This window comes from Thalassophryne amazonica, chromosome 7 (genome assembly GCF_902500255.1).
Source record: "Thalassophryne amazonica chromosome 7, fThaAma1.1, whole genome shotgun sequence".
NCBI lineage: Eukaryota > Metazoa > Chordata > Actinopteri > Batrachoidiformes > Batrachoididae > Thalassophryne > Thalassophryne amazonica.
Window position 1 is genome coordinate 33,493,583 of NC_047109.1, and position 18,930 is coordinate 33,512,512.

The 18,930-nt window shown below is 44.8% G+C and overlaps 1 protein-coding gene and 2 long non-coding RNA genes across 3 annotated transcripts in view; 2 read left to right on the forward strand and 1 right to left on the reverse strand.

Moving 5' to 3' along the window:
• Nucleotides 1–1,026: 1,026 nt before the first annotated feature.
• On the reverse strand, nt 1,027–2,680 carry LOC117513755 (CDK5 regulatory subunit-associated protein 2-like). The gene is made up of 3 exons (XM_034173990.1): nt 2,471–2,680; nt 1,691–1,909; nt 1,027–1,279 (listed from the first exon to the last, which is right to left on the reverse strand). Exons 1-3 carry the CDS (start codon nt 2,603–2,605, stop codon nt 1,220–1,222), a joined length of 414 nt encoding a protein of 137 aa, XP_034029881.1. The 5' UTR covers nt 2,606–2,680; the 3' UTR covers nt 1,027–1,219.
• Nucleotides 2,681–6,798: 4,118 nt separating this feature from the next.
• The window catches only part of LOC117513763, a 17,231-nt gene continuing 5,099 nt past the window's right edge, over nt 6,799–18,930 (forward strand). Inside the window, exons 1-2 of the long non-coding RNA XR_004561708.1 lie at nt 6,799–6,809; nt 7,617–7,619. This is a non-coding gene — a long non-coding RNA (uncharacterized LOC117513763). The remainder of the gene's footprint in view (nt 6,810–7,616; nt 7,620–18,930) is intronic.
• Nucleotides 8,030–9,907, forward strand: LOC117513759. The gene is made up of 3 exons (XR_004561704.1): nt 8,030–8,075; nt 9,245–9,565; nt 9,673–9,907. It is a non-coding gene; the product is annotated as an uncharacterized LOC117513759 (long non-coding RNA).

Genomic DNA, 18,930 nt, shown 5'->3' on the forward strand with positions numbered 1-18,930 from the left:
GTGTTCAACTGCTATATGATATATTTAACTCAAATTTCTGATCCAGACAACCAATGATTTAAAAAAGGAAAATCATGAAAATGATCAGGGGTGTCCAAACCTTTGCATATAACTGTAGCTACTGATTCACTGTGCCCTGTAATTCACTGTGTCCCGGCTTCCCCTACAAGAAACATCAACTGTACAGACGAAATGATGCAAAATGTCTAAGTTTGGAGGAAAACAAAGGTCCATGATTTAAATTAGTTTATTGTGATGATTTATATTTAATGCTTAAGAGCAGCCTGCGTCACATTGAAAGCCCTGTCACTGTCTGCTAGAAACTCTTGGTTGGCTGTGAACAGCTGTGTCAACATCCTGGCTGTGAACTGCGCCTTGTCTCTTTCTTTCTTGAAAGCAGCCTCCCTGCTTTCAATCCCATGATGCAGTTCTGCAATCTGCAAGACACAAAGACAAACTGTTGACACAAAGAAACAGTCTGCTAATTTACAATAATGTCTAATAGTTTTAAAAACTACATATTTTCAAGGTTTACCTCTTTGTCTTTTTTGTTGATGACCTGCAGCAGCCCCTGGATGGTCTTTGTGAACTTGATCCCATTTTTCTTCTCAGTGCTGAGTTCATTTTTTATCTCCTCCAACTTTCCACACAGAGTCTGAGCACATAATGAAGCAGTGACGTCACTGTGAGAAAACTCTCCATCTGAATTTAGTGTGAAAGAACAAACTGGTGTGTCCATGTACCTTGTTCTGATTCTGTGTGTCCTCCAGAGATTTGATCAGGTTCTCAGTTATGTTTTTGATCATGAACAGTTCTTCAAACAGCTGTTCATTCTGAGCTTCGGACTCATGAACCTCAATCTGTTTTTAAGTAGATCAACAGAAAAAAACACAAAAGAGAACATGTATTAAAATAAAAAGACAAACAAAAAACAAACGTAAATATCACAGCTGTTGTTACCGTGGTGAGTTGTTCCTCCGTGCCCCTTTGCTTCTGGTCCATGTTCGTGTCACCACATCGACTTGTCTGCAGCTGTCTGAGTAGAACTGCAGTTGTCTTCTACAGAGAGAGAGGACAACAGAAGACAAACTTCATTGACAAAGTAAAATCTAAGGATAAAGTATTTGCACGTGTGCATGTTGATAATGTGTCAGAATCTCAAAAAACACAACATACAACACGAATCAGAGCAGAAGCTGTGTGAATGTGATGCTCGATGTCAGTTTACCTCCACATCCTTTGTCCTGTCCTGCAGCGTCCTCATTTGAACTGTGAACTCCTGGAGGAGGAAAAGTCAAAAATTAACTTTAACAAATGATTCAATACAGCGACATGCAAAAGCTTGAATCAAAGATATTTGGAAACAAAAACATTTCTACGTCACTGAATATGTCTTGGAGTTCATTTACATCAATCATTCAAACAAGGAGACTTTTACTGGGAAAAAGGCAACAAGATCTCATGCCAAGTCCATGACGGCATCACGAAAAGTAATTTCATTGATTAGTTTGTGACACCGTCATGACACGTTCATGATGGGATCACAAAATTGGAATTGACGGGGGAGGAAGAGGCATTTTGTGTTAAAGTTAAAGTTAAAACTAATGAGTGACAGGTAATGGCATCACAAAAATGTAATACATTTTGCGATGTATCACGAAAAAAAAAGGTGGAAAAAGGTGACTCTTACCTTTACAGCTTCACAGTCTTTTCTTCTCTGCTGTTGAAGGTCCTCCAGTTCCTTCTCCAGCTGCTCATTTTTCTCCATCAGGTCAGTCAGTTGCTGCTCCTTTTTTTTAAGGTCAAGCTGGAGCCTTTGGACCTCCAGGACCTTGGACAGATGTTGGTCCCGAATCTGGACCAGCTCCATTTCCTTTTCCCGCAAAAGGGTATGGAGCTCCTGATCAACCTGAGAGAGACACAGTTTGTTAAAAACTGACAGCTTCATCTGGAGTCAGGTCGCGGGGGCAGCAGCTCAAGCAAAGCCGCCCAGACCTCCCGATCCACACACACCTCCCCCAGCTCCTCCGGGGGAACCCCGAGGTGTTCCCAAGCCAGCTGAGAGATCTAGTCCCTCCAGCGTGTCCTGGGTCTTCCCCGGGCGGCTCGACTCTGAGCTCCTCCTGAGTGATATATATATATATATATATGTGTGTGTGTGTGTGTGTGTGTGTACTTGTTAACTAACAGTTCTTCCTCGTCACTCTTTTTTCAGTAACTAGCAGCACATTCATCAAACTAGTTTAAACAGAATCCTTACTAGTGATACCAGGTGCTGCACTCGTACAACCAAAGTACCAACTAGTTTTTGAGGCACAAGTTGCCAAACTAGTAACACTCAAAGTCTCACTAGTTAACTAGTGACAGGCAGAAACTGTGAGATGTTAACTAGTAAATCACAGAGGTGTCAAATGAATAATCAGTCAGAGATTTTAGATCTTGAACATTTTCCATTCTAAAGTCCACACACCCCCGTTTGGAAAACGTCCTCAGTGGAGTCTGCAGACGTCTGCTGCTGGTGTTTCTCCAGCTCATGAATTCGGAGCTTGAGAGAGAAATTTTCCCTCTTCAGATCTGCGAGTTCCTGCAGATAAAACAGAAACATTTTAATGAGCACAAACACACAAAAACCAACAACATTAATGTTGAAAAGTTTGAGCCAAAATCTGAATCAGTAACAACAATAATTTGGGTCAAAGAATAAAAGCAGTTCAACATTTTATCCTCAAAAATCACAAAACCTGTTTGATTCTAGTGGAGTTTAACTGCATAAACTTGTGTTGACAAAGTCAGAGATTTAATCAACTAAAGATAACAGCATTAAAGTACAAATAAGTAAAAAGAAGCAAAGCTGCTGAAATATTCCAAAGTAAAAAGTATCACTTACATTCTGATACATCTTCACGCTGAGCCTTTCCATAACTGGAGCAGAACCCAAGAAGGAAGCTGCAGAAAATAAAGAAAAAGATCAAATAGTTTTTATTATTTCATTCACAACATGTAAAAAGTCAGAGATGCACAAGTCCACTGAATTTGAATAATGTCTGAATTTTGCAGTCAGAACAACATTTCTTGTTTTAATGACTGACTGTGAGATTTCACTGGAACAGAATCTGTGCGAAATTTAATTTGTCTGTGATCAGATGACTGACAGGTTCAAGGTCAGTTCCTGGTTATTGACAAACTGAATGAAATGCCAAGAAAAAAAACTTATAAAAAAGTAATTTTATCTTCCAAGATTTAAGTTTTAGGTCGATCGGTTGAAAACATTTTAAAAACTAAACAAACACACTGAACATGATCACCTTTACATGTCTAACAGTAACTACAGGATACTTTGGCACTGTTTGGCCACCATAAAGAATCAAATCTGACTGATCTTGAAGGTCACATTCAAGGTCACTAAGATCAGCCCAACAAGAAGCCCTGAACAAAAACTCTCATTTTACTACAAAATATCTTTTTTGTCACAACATCCAGTCATTTAATGATAATGTATTCAGTTAAAACAAGCAAAACCATTTTAATAAAAGAAATTTAAAAAGTACATGAAAACTGGAACTAAATTTATTTTGCTGTGTTTCATGTTTTTATCACCTGAGAGAATTAATGTTCACTGTAAATCAACTCAATATTATTGGAGTTCAAAACAACATAAGTTATTAAAATGTTTTCCACCAGTGTTCAAATAATCAATTAGCAATAAAAAGGATCATCAGTTATCATCGCGATTGATTAATTCAAATATAAAGGAGCATTTATCTGATTTAAAAACCAAAAATTCTTTAAAAATAATTGTACCTGTCACACTGTTTCAACAAGTGGCAAGAAAATATTTAATTGATGATGCAGTTGATGTAGAAATCAAGACTGTTTCTGTTTACAAACAAACAACTGTGGCTCTGATCACCAAAGAATCTCAAAGTGACCACTGACTCATCATAAAGTGGTGGAACAGGAGCATAAGTGTCATAAAGACGACAAAGCTTTTGATCAGCAGTGTATCCTAGCAACTCCCCCCCCCCCCACACACACACACAGACATCTTTTTTTGCGCACTTACATTTTAAACATTATTGTTATTAATTATTATTTTTTCTTTTTGGCACAGGTAACTTTTAAACATTTAACAAATCCAGCTCAACATGAAACCCTGAACAAAAACACATTTTTCTGTTAAAAAACCTCATATGTTACATCACTAGATTTTTTTTTTTTTTTAGGTAATTTCCATCTACAATCTAATTTTAAGAGACTTAGGAATTAGGACTTAAAATATCACAAAATTTTAAATCCTGAAAAAAAAAAAAACGACGTAAAAACTGTAACTGAATTTGTGTCACTGAGTTTCGTGTTTTTATCACCTGAGACAATTAATGTTCACTGAAAATCAACGTGTCATATCAAAATGTTTTACACAAGTGTTTAAACAGTCATTCAGCAAGAAAAATCAGCAGATATTTGAAAAAATCATTTAATTTGACTTTAAAGGAGAATTTGAGTGTTTCCACGTTCTGAACTTTGCTAATTTTTTCGATTTTAACCTGTTAGCTAAAATGTGAAGTTTCTGCATTTAGCTTCAGGACGCAAAGACATTTTAAGGCCGTTTATTCATCTCTCATACATTAAATGATTAATTATAAAAATAAATTCAGATTCTCATCAGCAGCAACAACTAATAAAACACACAGTGAGACAGAACCAAAGATTTAAAACTGACTGTACCTGTTATGATGTTTGTTGAATCTGAAACTGGACACAAACTGATTTTGTTGTTGATGCAGCGATGAAGAAATTAACACTGTTGGTGTTTACAACCAAACAACTGTGTCTCTGATCAGCCAACAACCACAAAGTGACCACTTACACAAAGTGCTGGCAGCAAAGACAACAAAGCTTTTGAATATTGAATGACGTCATACAGCATCATAAAGAGATGAAACACTTCAATGTCTCCTAGCCACCCCCTCCCCACCCACCTCCACAAAGACTTTACAATATATATTTTTTTGCTCCTGTATTTAAAAAAAAATGAGGTTTAATAAATGACATGGAAAATAAATAAAATACACTTTCTAAAGCAAGAAGTTTTTTCTCACTGTTTTATGCTTTCTTAGTTGGTTTGACAATGTAAACACATTTCATATGTCAATAAAGTCTCTTTGAATTAAAATTATTATTCCAGATTATTTCAAGAGGAGCGTGAATCCATTGGTTGTTCATTCAGCTGCTCCCAGTTTTCTTCGGGGTCGCCACAGCGGATACAGCCAGATCCGCATTGGTAATTGGCACAAGTTCTACGCCGGATGCCCTTCCTGATGCAACTCCGGTTTTTAATCTGGAGAAACACACAGCCGCTGGTGTTCCAAAGAGGTCTCCCATCCAAGTACTAACCAGATCCTGCTCTGCTGAGCTTCTGAGATCTGACGGGATCAGGCTGACACAGAGCAGATCAGCTGCGCAGCGTAAATCCATTGGTGACAAACTCAGTTCTAAAGTTGTTGGTCCAAATGCTCTTGCCGTACTCAGCAAAGCAAACCTGACAGTTACAAACTTTCCCCAAAGAACTTTGTTTATATTTGTTTGTTTTTAATTTGTGATGTCTTGTCGAGGTCATTGTTGCATAATTCCGGCAGTTATATTATTAAACTCATGTGCAGTTCTCCAGACAGATTTATCACACTGTACCGTGTTGTTTGTGTTTCTTCATGATTGATGTAAATGAAGTCCAACACATATTCAGTGACTTGGACTGTATTTGATTCGTCCACCAGGGGGCGCAAACCAGTTCATTTCTGAATGTCAGTCACAAACCCACATGAGAAGGTTTGAATGAGGAAGATTATTCTGCATGTTTGTCAAACAGAGCATCCAGATAAAAAATAGTTTCCATCCTGGATCAGTTGAGATCTAAATGAACAACAACCACCACCAGAACTGTCCAGCAGGGTGTTGGTGCAAACCCTGTTACTTTTTGGTGAATAATGGAGTCTGAATAGGCAGCAGAGGAGGAAGGTCAGAAGTGTGGAGGTCAGAAGATGGAACCTTGGATTTCACAACTCAACAGAGTGTGAACAGCAAAAAAAACAACTAACTTAGTTTACTTGATGACACCATCTTCAAGTAACTTCTTCCGATCATCATTTTTGATACCAGTTCTGCAGGACATCCAAGTCTTGCTGTAACCTGTCAGTCTTTAACTCAGTGAAATCTTGGTGTCATCTGCAAAGATCAGAATCTGTCAGTGGACGACTTCCAGCATTTTGTGAACAAAAATAATGAAAGATTGGGCTCAAGACATTTCCTGCAAGATGTCACTAAAATCCTCTGACAATTCTGAAGGACACTTTATAGTAAAACCTGTTGTTTTTGTCCTTGTACAAATTCAGTGTCCAGTCCATTGCTTACTTTGGATTTCATAGTTTTCCACCTTAAATATGAACATCCTCAGAGGTCAGGTCAGGGCAGGGAGCATGAGCTCATGCTGCATGTTACCAAATCCACCACACTACAGACCATAATGATCATCTGCTGCAGCCAGGTGGAACGTGGGCGTCTCCTTGGCGTTCTCCAGCCACTGGGGTCAACACCCAGTAACTGGAAACGTTAAGGGGGGACCATGTATCACTTGGCTGGAACAGAAAGAAGGACACTTTTGGGAGGTGGGGATGGACCGCTCATCTGCCTGTATGGTTACCATCCAGATCCCAAGGAGGTCCTGTAGTGTGGTGACACCAGTGCATGCTCCCAGACCTGGTGTTTGTTCACATTTGAACACAGCTGCAAACATTTATACTTGAAAATATTCTGTATTCAAACACTCTTTAAGGAATCAGACTGAGAAGGAGGAGTTACATTTACAACTTTTTTCTTTACATTTGCACATAATAAGTGTAATAAATAATACTAACAATAATAAGCTTATATATTAGATCACAACCCGCTTACTGGAGCACTTGTTTTTGTAGTTCACATGGTACTCAGGTTAGGTAACAAGTATCACACTTTACTTACTACATAGTAGCAGCTTGCTAGAGTGCGCGGTAACTGCAATCCAGACGGGCCAGTGCGTGCTGCGTGTGAGTTAAGGTGTGTGTTTTTTCAATTAAAATGTACCTGCTGTGTATATGACATGATGTCACCTTTTTAATCATCATTCACTTGAGTCTCATGAACGTCACAAATTACTCTGAAAATTAATGATGACAACAAACACACAATGCAACTTACTACAGCTTAACTAAAGTGACATGAAATATACAATGACATGGCTAAAATTCATCTCTATTACCTGTGCGTAGAACAGGTAACTCAGCAAGAAGGTCGTGGGTTTGATTCCCACCTGTGGTCTTTCAGTGTGGAGTTTGTGTGTTCTCTCCGTGTTTGTGTTGGTTCCCTCCGGGTGCTCCGGCTTCCTCCCACATCCAAAGTCACCCAGGTGGATTGGAAACTTTAAATTGTCCGTAGGTGTGCGTGTGGGTGTGAATGTGTTTGTTTGTCTACATGTGACCCTGTGACAGACTGGCATCCTGTCCAGGGTGAACCCCAGCTCTGTGACTGCTGGCACAGGCTCCACCCCCCACAGCCGTTAAATGGACAAAGCGATTGAAGATGAGTGAGTGAGTATACTGTATATATAAACTCTATGATCATGATTGATATTCATGTTTTGTGAGTCCTGTGTTCACGGTTCGGGAAATATTCTTTCAGTATTCATGTTTTGCAGCTGATTCACATTTTGGGCTTTAACAGTTTTGTGACCATGTTTGCTGTGATGTGGTTCTACAAGTATGTAAATACATTGTATTGAACTCAATTTATTTGACTTTAAACGTGGACTTTATGCCACTGGGTGGCGCTGTAACAGCTTTTTTCTTCACTGTAAAGCTGGATCTAATCTCTGTGTTATCTTCAGGTCTGGATTTTTTTTCTCTTTGCACATTTCCGTTGATGTGAGTCACATAATTACAGCCGGAAGATGATGACATTTATTTAAAGCTCTCTCAGTTTGAACACAGAACTTTAACTAATGGATACTTTACTTTTTCTTTGTATTTTTTCTGTGGCTTTTACTGGTAAGAACTTTTTTTATAAACCAATATGAAGTTCACTGACAGTAGTTGACCTTCATTTGTTGCTCAGAGTAACAGAGGAGCTCATGAAAGTTTTTTTCTCCACTGGAAATTCTTAATTTTAGTGTCATTTTGAAGAATCACATGTTGATTTTGTATTTTCCTGCTGAATTATAGAATGTGTGTAATTAAATTGATGACATATAATTCAGAGAAAATCTGTTACTGTTAAATAAACACATTAAAGTTCTGTTTCTGTGTTGTGGTAAATATTTAGATATAAAAGTAGCTTCATCATATGTCTTTAAAAGTGACTGAAATCAGTCTGGTTTAATTATTGAACAAAATAATAAAAGCTAATAAACACACACACACACACGTGTGTGTGTGTGTGTGTGTGTGTGTTTCACCTGACTGGAACACTTATTTTTTTAGCTTTGCACATTCAGTGTGTTCACATTTATTTTATGATTTGGAGATGATGATTTCAGAAAATTATCTGTAAATATTTGATTCAAAGAGCAGCGATGCCACACCCACATGTCAAGGTGTCAGACATGACGGGAAAATGTTATATGGGCTTGAAACAGTCAAGTTCATAAACCATAAAATATCTGAACTCATTCATGTTCTATTCCCACTGACTCCAATCGAGGGCCGCGGGGGGTTGGAGCCAAATCAGCCATCATAGGGTGCGAGTCAGAGTCCACCCTGGACAGAAGGCCGGTCTGTGTTAAAATCTCCAACTTTACAGCAGAAATAAACATGTTTACAGCCTGGAACAAAACAACTGTTTTGGTCTCTGTAGCTGTTAGCTTTAGCTTATTTGATGACTGTCAGATGGGGGTGTGTTCAGGCTTTATTTGCCCCGCCCACTTCAGGCTGGTCTTGCTCATGCTCCACCTCTTTAACCATTTATGGGCTGGACGATAGTTAAGTGGCGTTAGTCGGCAAGATGGTGACGTTTGGAACAATTTGAATTTGAATTTCAAACACACTGAAACATATGAAAAATTTGTTTTGTTTTTTCATCCCAACATTGATTCTGTCCTGACTTCAGCCTCCTGGTTATTTTAGATTTAGAGGAACATCTTCTCATTGTGACTGAAGTTTTCTTCCAATGTTCCATTTTGTTGTCTTTCTTCCACTCAGAACTTTTCTTTCTCCTCCAGGTTTGACCAAAGCAGTCGGAATACTGCCAGATGATCCTCTGACTGCAGCTGTGGGAGACACAGTGAGGTTCAACACAACACTGAATCCATCACAGACACAGATTATATACATCGAGTGGGGAAAGGATTCTACACCAATAGTAACATACAGTGAGGGAGGAACCATTCCAGGTCCAGATTATAGAGACAGAATCACCCTCTTTCCAAACAGTGCAGCTCTGGAGCTCAGGAGTGTGACTTTGAAGGACAGTGGGGTTTATTATATTAAGATAATAAACAATGGAGCATGGCATGAGGACATTAGAACATTGGATGTTTACGGTGAGCTGATGTTTAAATGCTGTTTCATCATTTTCAGTTTCCTGTTTCTGTCTGTTCCACTTTTGTCTGAACACCAACATCAAACCTTTCTGTTCATTTATCTGCAGTCAGAGTGTCTGATGTCGTGGCTGTTTCAAACGCCACACAGCTGGTGGAGTTCAGCAGCTCCGTCAGTCTGACCTGCACCTCCTCTGGCTCCGCCCTCTCTTTCCTCTGGCTGAACGTCACCTCAGAGGTCACAGACAGTGACAGAGTTCAGATCACTGATGGAGGGTCCACTCTCATCATCACCAATGTGACCCGCTACGACCATGGACCGTTCACGTGTCACGTGTCCAATCCTGTCAGTAACGGCTCCAGCAATCAACTAAAGTTGTCCATCAGCTGTGAGTTACTAACGTGCACACTCCACATGTGACAAAGATCTTCATATTACCAGCTGAAGTCATCTGGATCAGATTTTTTTGTAAGATGGGTTACAGAGTTAAATTAAAATTCCATTAAAATCATGCTCAATTAACACTATTGTAGTGTTAATCAACTCTTTGAGTGTTAAAGTTGATCAATACTATTCTACACCATCCATCCTCTATACCCGCTTACTCCAATTAAGGGCCACCCGGGGGGCTGGAGCCTATCTGAGCAGTCACAGGGTGTGAGGCAGAGCACACTGTGGACAGGACACCAGTCTGTCACAGGGTCACATACAGACAAACAAACACAGTCACACCTACAGTCAATTTAAAGTTACCAGTTCACCGAACCTGCATGTCTGTGGATGTGGGAGGAAGCCGGAGCACCCGGAGAGAACCAACACAAACACGGAGAGAATGTGCAAACACCACACAGAAAGGACACAGGTGGGAATCGAACCCTTGACCTTCTTGCTGTGAGGCAACAGTGCTAACCACTAATCCACCATGCTGCCTATTTTACAACATTATAGAGTTAATTTAATGTGGTTTTGAATGAGTTCTTCTTTACTGTATTTTTAAGTCACTTCTCTCTGATCTGTTCTTGTGTGAACGCGACTCAGAGTTCATATATTTAATAAAATCTTTCACACTCTGGAGAGTTAATGATTAATCATCAGAGGTCAGATACAAATCAGATTAAAGAACTCATATAATGGAGCTCAACTATCATGTTGAAAAGAAACATTTAATCTGTTCATATAACACACACACACACACACACACACACACACACACACACACACACACACACACACACACACACACACACACACACACACACACACACACACACACACACACACTTCAATTTGGCGACAGGTCTGATAGCACGACACTGGAGTTTCACAGGTGGCAATAAAACTGGAGCAATGTACAGATTGTGCGCGTGTGTGTGTGTGGTTCAAAGCACCAGTACACTGGATGATATCAGTTCAGGACAGGTGGAGGAGTGTGTGCTCAGCTTTATGTTTCTGCATATCAGTTGTAACAACACTTTAACATCTCATCAGTCTCAGAACCTCGCATGCTTTCAAAGCGGGTTAATGAACATTACACACACGACACATCAGTTCTAATTTCTAATGTAATTTTCTTGGCTGAGTTGGAAACTCGACATTTACAGGTGCAGAGTTGATGGATTGGGGAAAAGGATTTGATCTGCTGATCTATAAACGGGGTTCAGTTCCAGGTTGGATCAATTGATCCAAGTGTCATACATCTGTCTCATCTACTGGACCTCCTGTGTTTGGTTTTGTTTCCTGCGTGTTGTTTTGGACCTCCTGGTCGTGCCTTCCCTGGTGTTTCTCATCAGTCTAATTATGTCTCGGTCAGTTTAACTTCTCTCTCCTCTTGTGCTCCCCACTAGATTGTCTTTTCCATAATGCTGAGCTCTCCCACATCCTTTGTGGTTGATTCCCTGGTGTTTGACCTCTGCTTTGTGTTACTGGTTCTGAGTTTTTGCTGCCCCCTTGGACACTGGTGCCTGCGCTGATTGTGTACCTGCCAGTGCCCTGACTGAACTGGTTACATATGACTGCTCAACCTGTCATCACTGTCACTGGTAAAAATCACTGCATTAAACCTCAGTTAAACCACCTACCTGAGTCACGTCCTGTGAAGGGGTCCTGAGTTGCACCAACCTGTCTTTGTTCTTGGACAACGGGCTTCTTCTGCATTGTTCCAGTCCCAGTTGTAAATGGGTTCTGACTTTGGCTGGAGTATCCTGTTCCAGACTAACATTACATCAAAGTGGAGTCTCAGACTGATGTTCTCCACATGACATGAATACAGAGATAAACACAAGGGCTTGGATTGAGAAGTTTTGATCCTGACCCAGAAAAAGTGGAGTGTGGTTCTCCATCTTTTGCATTCTGAGAAACCAGCATTTCTTAGGGCCCCTTCACACATAGTACAAATAAGTACAACTCAGGGTGAATCACTGCGGAACAGCTCATATGAGTGAACCACAAAAACATCAAGGCAACAGTTGCTGCAGTTCGTGCACGTGGGAACACAGTGCGAGCAGCTGTGCGATGTGGTTACACAACGCTCTCCACCGTTGTGCAGACGTCTTTTAACCGGTTGTACCGCTCCTTAATCGGTGTGATGCCCATAGCATCGTCACCGAAAGCCGTCTGAATAATCCAAATAGTTTCCACCTGGCTGTCGCCCAGTTTCTGGCAAATTTGATGCAGTCGCGCTGCTCCAGTCGTTCCGCCATTTTCCTTGCAAAGAAAAAACGATGAGAGACTCCACCCATGCTCACACAAAGGCTGCTTACAAGCAAATGACGCAACCGACAGACGTGAAAAAAAATCACGCATGCGCACGAAGGTTCAAGGTTGGCTCATGCAAGCACACGTGATTCAAATTCATCAGGTTTTTGAAAAAAATAAAAAGGTCCGATACTTTTCTAACAGACCTCGTACAAAGGTATATCTAAATATCTAAAAAGGAAGAGTAAAATAGGAGAGTAGAAAAGAGTAGAGTCGAGCCACTTAGGTGCCTGGTCTTGAGAACCAGGGATGGTTCTGTAGAACCAGATTTAACCAGTTATGGCCCAGTCACACGGCACTTAACGAAGGGCAACGAAGCCCTAGGTTACAATTATAAATCATATGTCTCCCATTATTGTGTGGGCCTGGGGCAGGGGGATGGACCTCCCTTGAATGCCCACGGGGGCCAATAAGAGAAAGATTTTGCAAAATAAGGTCCGCCTCTGTCACGCGTAATCCTGTATAAAAACTGCTTGTATCCATTGTTCTGGGTTCTGTAAGAGCGGATCGTGTCTGTAAGAGAAATTCTTGCAGGGCCCAGGCCTGATTATTTTTGCTGTGACTTTGAATAAATTTAAAAGTGCAGAATAGTCCGAGTTTGTACTTTGTAAGGGGCAGTATTACAGAAAGAACTGGGGGAAGAAATAACACAAGCAAAACTACTTGTATGCTAGTTTGCACTTAAACTGAGTTAATTTGTGTTGGGGAAAGTGTAATGCACGGACCCACAACAGGGGGCGTAAATGAACGGTCAATAGATAAACCAATAAATACAATTTATTGTGGCAAATGTGCACAACAGGTTGAATACTGCTTTTAGACAGTCAATCACAAAATACAACTGGTGACGTGTGGGCAGGCCCGAGGGTAGGAGACGCCTATCCAGAGAAGAGCCGGGGCCCACAAGGTTCCACCGCCAACGGAGACCTGCAGTATGCCGAAGCCGCCAAGTCCTGAGTCCGCAGGTGGCCTCTGCTTCCAGCTGTCAGATCCGGCACTGCTGGCAGGAACAAAAACAGGTTAATGGTGGGTGTGTGGACACCCAGTAAGCAGTCAGCAAAGAGTCACAATTCCTTCCTGAGGGAATAATCCACCACTCCCAGAAACAGGAACGCTGAGAACGTGCAGTACCAATAGTACACTTAAGGTTCAGGTGAGGAGCAGGAAACGCCAGGTGAGGAGCAGGAAACGCCAACTCCCTCCAACCTCCACAAAACCCAGCTCCAAGCTGCGAGCGTACAAAGGTTACGACTGCAAACTCAGTAGTAAATAATGTGCAAATGGCACAGAAACGGCTGAGAGGTTACCTGTGAGGTAAGCTGATTTTCTCGGCAGAGGTGTGGTGTCTCCTCCAGGCTTTTATGGTGCTGATGATGATGAATTGCTGACAGCTGTCAGACCTGGCTCCTGGGTGGCAACTGCGCCCTCTGGTGCCTGAAACCCAACAACAGGCAGGGCGCCCACTGGCGTTGGTCAGCAGTACCTCCTCTTCGGGCAGCCCACACAACAGCACCCCCCCCAACGGGTGCCTCCTGGTGCCCGACCAGGCTTGTCGAGGTGTCGCTGGTAGAAATCGGCCAGGAGGGCCGGATCTAGGATGAAGCTCCTCTTCACCAAGGAGCGTTCTTCAGGTCCATAACCCTCCCAGTCCACCAGATACTGGAGACCCCGGCCCCTCCGGCGAACATCCAGGAGCCTGCGAACTGTCCACGCAGGCTCGCCGTCGATGATGCGGGCAGGAGGCGGCGCTGGTCCAGGGGTGCAAAGGTCCGAGGTGTGATATGGTTTAATCCTGGAGATGTGAAAAACTGGATGGATCCGCAGTGAAGCTGGGAGTTTCAGCTTCACTGCGGCTGGACTGATGACTTTGGCGATCTTGTAAGGTCCAGTATATCTGTCCATCCATTTCTGTGACTCCGTATTGAGTGGAATGTTCCTGGTTGACAGCCAGACCTCCTGCCCGGGCTGGTATTCTGGGGCCGGGGCGCGTCGGCAGTCTGCATGGTTCTTCGCCCTCATTCGGGCTTTCAGCAGGGCAGAGCGGGCTGTTCGCCACACCCAACGGCACCTCCTGAGGTGGGCCTGGACCGAGGGAACCCCGACCTCTCCTTCCACAGCCGGAAACAATGGGGGCTGGTACCCCAAACACGCTTCGAACGGGGAGAGGCCGGTTGCAGACGAGACTTGGCTGGTGTGAGTGTACTCGATCCAGGCCAGATGTTGACTCCAAGCCGTCGGGTGCGCGGATGTCACACATCATAAGGCCTGTTCTAACTCCTGGTTGGCCCACTCTGCCTGACTGTTGGTCTGAGGGTGGTACCCGGACAAAAGGCTCACGGTGGCCCCCAGTTCCCTACAGAAACTCCTCCAGACTTGCGAGGAGAACTGGGGACCATGATCCGAGACAATGTTCGTTGGGATACCATGCAGATGTACGACGTGGTGGACCAGGAGGTCTGCAGTCTCCTGGGCCGTCGGGAGCTTCGGGAGGGCCACGAAGTGGGCTGCCTTGGAGAACTGGTCCACTATCGTCAGGATGGTTGTCATTCCCTGGGACACAGGGAGACCCGTGACGAAGTCCAGGCCAATGTGGGACCAGGGGCGACGAGGCACTGGCAGCGGCTGGAGGAGTCCCTTCTCCGTTTGATGGACAGCCTTGCCCCTGGCACAGGTGGTACAGGCCCGGACATACTCCCGGACGTCGGCTTCCATAGACGCCCACCAGAACCGCTGCCGGACCACTGCCATGGTCCTTCGCACCCCTGGATGGCAGGTGAGCTTAGAACCATGACAGAAGTCCAATACTGCAGTCCTAGCATCTGGTGGGACGTACATACGGTTTGATGGTCCACCGCCGGGGTCCGGGTGACACGTCAGTGCCTCCCTGACAATGTTCTCCACATCCCACGTCAATGTGGCGATGATAGTGGACTCCAGGATGATGTTTTCAGGTGGATCCGACAGCTCCGTTTTGACTTCTTCTTCGTGCACCTGGGACAATGCATCTGACCACTGGTTCTTGGTCCCGGGGCGATAGGTGATCCGGAAGTCAAAATGTCCAAAAAATAGAGACCAACGGGCTTGCCTGGGGTTCAGACGCTTAGCGGTCCGAATATACTCCAGGTTCCAATGGTCAGTGAAAACCGTAAATGGAACCACAGCTCCCTCCAACAAGTGTCTCCACTCCTCCAGGGCCTCTTTCACCACCAGGAGCTCCCGATTGCCGACGTCATAATTCCGCTCTGCCGGGGTCAATCTGCGGGAGAAATAGGCACGGGGTGGAGAACCTTATCGGACTTCCCGCTCTGGGACAGCACGGCTCCTATCCCTGAGTCAGAGGCATCTACTTCCACAACAAACTGGCGGCTGGGATCGGGCTGCACCAGAACTGGCGCAGTAGAGAACCGGCGTTTCAACTCCCTAAACACGGCTTCGCACCGATCTGACCAGGTGAAGGGAACTTTTGGGGAGGTCAGAGCAGTAAGGGGACCAACAACCTGACTGTAGCCCTTGATAAACCTCCGATAGAAATTAGCGAAGCCGAGGAACTGTTGCAGCTTCCTACGGCTTGCCAGTTGGACCCAATCTCTCACTGCCGCTACCTTGGCCGGATCGGGTGCGACGGAGTTGGAGGAGATGATGAACCCCAGGAAGGACAAAGAAGTACGGTGGGACTCGCACTTCTCGCCCTTCCCAAACAGCCGGTTCTCCAACAACCGCTGCAGGACCTGACGTACATGCTTCACATGAGTCTCAGGATCCGGGGAGAAGATGAGGATATCATCTAGGTATACAAACACGAACCGGTGCAGGAAGTCCCGCAAAACATCGTTTACCAATGCTTGGAACGTCACGAGGGCGTTAGTGAGGCCGAACGGCATGACCAGGTACTCAAAGTGACTTAACAGGGTGTTAAATGCCGTCTTCCATTCGTCTCCCTTCCGGATCCGAACCAGGTGATATGCATTCCTAAGATCCAACTTTGTAAAGATTTTGGCTCCATACACGGGCGTGAACACTGAATCCAACAGGGGCAATGGGTATCGGTTGCGAACAGTAATCTCGTTCAGCCCTCTGTAATCAATGCATGGCCGGAGTCCGCCGTCCTTCTTGCCCACAAAAAAGAAACCCGCACCTAATGGGGAGGAAGAGTTCCGGATAAACCCGGCAGCTAAAGAGTCCCGGATGTAGGTCTCCATTGATTCGCGCTCGGGGCGTGAGAGGTTGTACAGCTTGCTGGACGGATACTCAGCGCCTGGGATCAAATCGATGGCACAATCATACGGTCGATGCGGGGGAAGCGTGAGTGCCAGATCTTTGCTGAAAACGTCAACAAGATCGTGGTACTCAGCCGGCACCGCCGTGAGATTGGATGGGACTTGAACCTCCTCTGTAGCAGTCACACCGGGTGGAACCGAGGATCTTAAACACTCCCGGTGGCAGGTTTCGCTCCATTGAGCCACAACCCCAGATGGCCAATTGATCCGGGGATTGTGTTTACTAATCCATGGATAGCCCAAAATCACTCTGGAGGTAGAAGGTGTTACAAAGAACACGATCTCCTCCCTGTGGTTTCCAGACACAACCAGTGTTAAGGGCTGTGTCTGTTGTGTTATTAGTGGAAGAAGGGTGCCATCTAGTGCCCTTACCTTCACTGGAGAAGGAAGGCCACTAGAGGGAGCCCCACTTCCTTAGCCCATCTGCTATCTAGCAGATTCCCCTCTGACCCCGTGTCGATCAGTGTTGGGGCTTGAAGGGTTAAATCCCCACAGAGGATCACAACTGGGATTCGTGCGGATTTTCATGCATTACTCGCGTGTGTGTTATGGTCCACCCTTAGCCCAGTCTCTAAGGGCGAGCGTTGGTGTTTAACTGCTTGGGGCATTGTTTCTGCAAATGCTCGTTAGAGCCGCAGAAAAAGCACTCTCCGCGGGCCAGCCTCCTCTGTCTGTTTTCTAATTTCATTTTGGCCCTGCTCGTGTCCATAGCTTCGTCAGCAGGGGGAGCTGTCGTCACACGGAGCACTCTGGCTCTGGAGCGTGGAGAAGGCGGGGCTGCTTCGGACCGGGAAGGGAGAAGGGCGGCACGTGCCCGGCCACGTCCTTCATCGCACTCTCGTCGACGTTCTTCTAACCGGTTGTCTAAACGTATAACCAAGTCAATAAGCCCGTCTAAATCCCGCGGCTTGTCCCTACCCACCAGGTGCTCCTTCAGGACCGGAGACAGTCCGTTTAAGAAGGCGGCCCGGCGCGCTACCGCATTCCAGCCGGCCCTCGCGCCCGTGACGCGGAAGTCGACTGCATACTCTGCAGCGCTCTGATGCCCCTGTCGAATGGACAGCAGTATAGTGGAAGCAGAATCGCCCCGATTTGGGTGCTCAAACACCTGTCTGAACTCCCTTACGAACCCAGTATATGTTGTTAGGAGCCGTGAATTCTGCTCCCAAAGCGCCGTAGCCCAGGCGTGTGCCTCACCTCAAAGCAACTTGACAACATAAGCCACCTTGCTGGAGTCTGACGAGTACATTACCGGGCGCTGTGCGAAGACGAGCGAGCACTGCATTAGGAAGTCAGCGCATGTCTCTACACCACCTGCGTATGACTCCGGGGGACTTATGTATGCTTCAGGGGATGGGGGGGGTCCGTTGAATGACCATTGGAGGGTCTCTGTTCAGCAACAGGTCGGCAGGAGGAGGAGCAGCAGCCGCGCCCTGTGCACGTGCTTCCACCTGTGCGGTGAGAGCCTCCATCCTACGATTGAGTAGTACATTCTGGTCGGTTACCAAATCCAACCGAGCAGTGAAGGTGGCCAAGATTTGCTGCAACTCACCCATTATACCTCCTGCAGAAGCCTGTGCACCTTGCGTCTCCATTGACTGTTCAATGGGTGGGTTGTGCCCCTCGGGATCCATAACGTTGGCCGAGATATCCTGTTGGGGAAAGTGTAATGCACGGACCCACAACAGGGGGCGTAAATGAATGGTCAATAGATAAACCAATAAATACAATTTATTGCGGCAAATGTGCACAACAGGTCGAATACTGCTTTTAGACAGTCAATCATAAAATACAACTGGTGACGTGTGGGCAGGCCCGAGGGTAGGGGACGCCTATCCAGAGAAGAGCCGGGGCCCACAAGGTTTCACCGCCAACGGAGACCTGCAGTATGCCGAAGCCGCCAAGTCCTGAGTCCCCAGGTGGCCTCTGCTTCCAGCTGTCAGATCCGGCACTGCTGGCAGGAACAAAAACAGGTTAATGGTGGGTGTGTGGACACCCAGTAAGCAGTCAGCAAAGAGTCACAATTCCTTCCTGAGGGAATAATCCACCACTCCCAGAAACAGGAACGCTGAGAACGTGCAGTACCAATAGTACACTTAATGTTCAGGAAAGTGAGGAGCAGGAAACGCCAACTCCCTCCAACCTTCACAAAATCCAGCTCCAAGCTGCGAGCGTACAAAGGTTACGACAGAGAGAGAGAGAGAGAGAGAGAGAGAGAGAGGGACACAGATTGACAGAGAGAGAGAGAGGGACACATATAGATAGATAGATAGATAGATAGATAGATAGATAGATAGATAGATAGATAGATAGATAGATAGATAGATAGAGAGAGA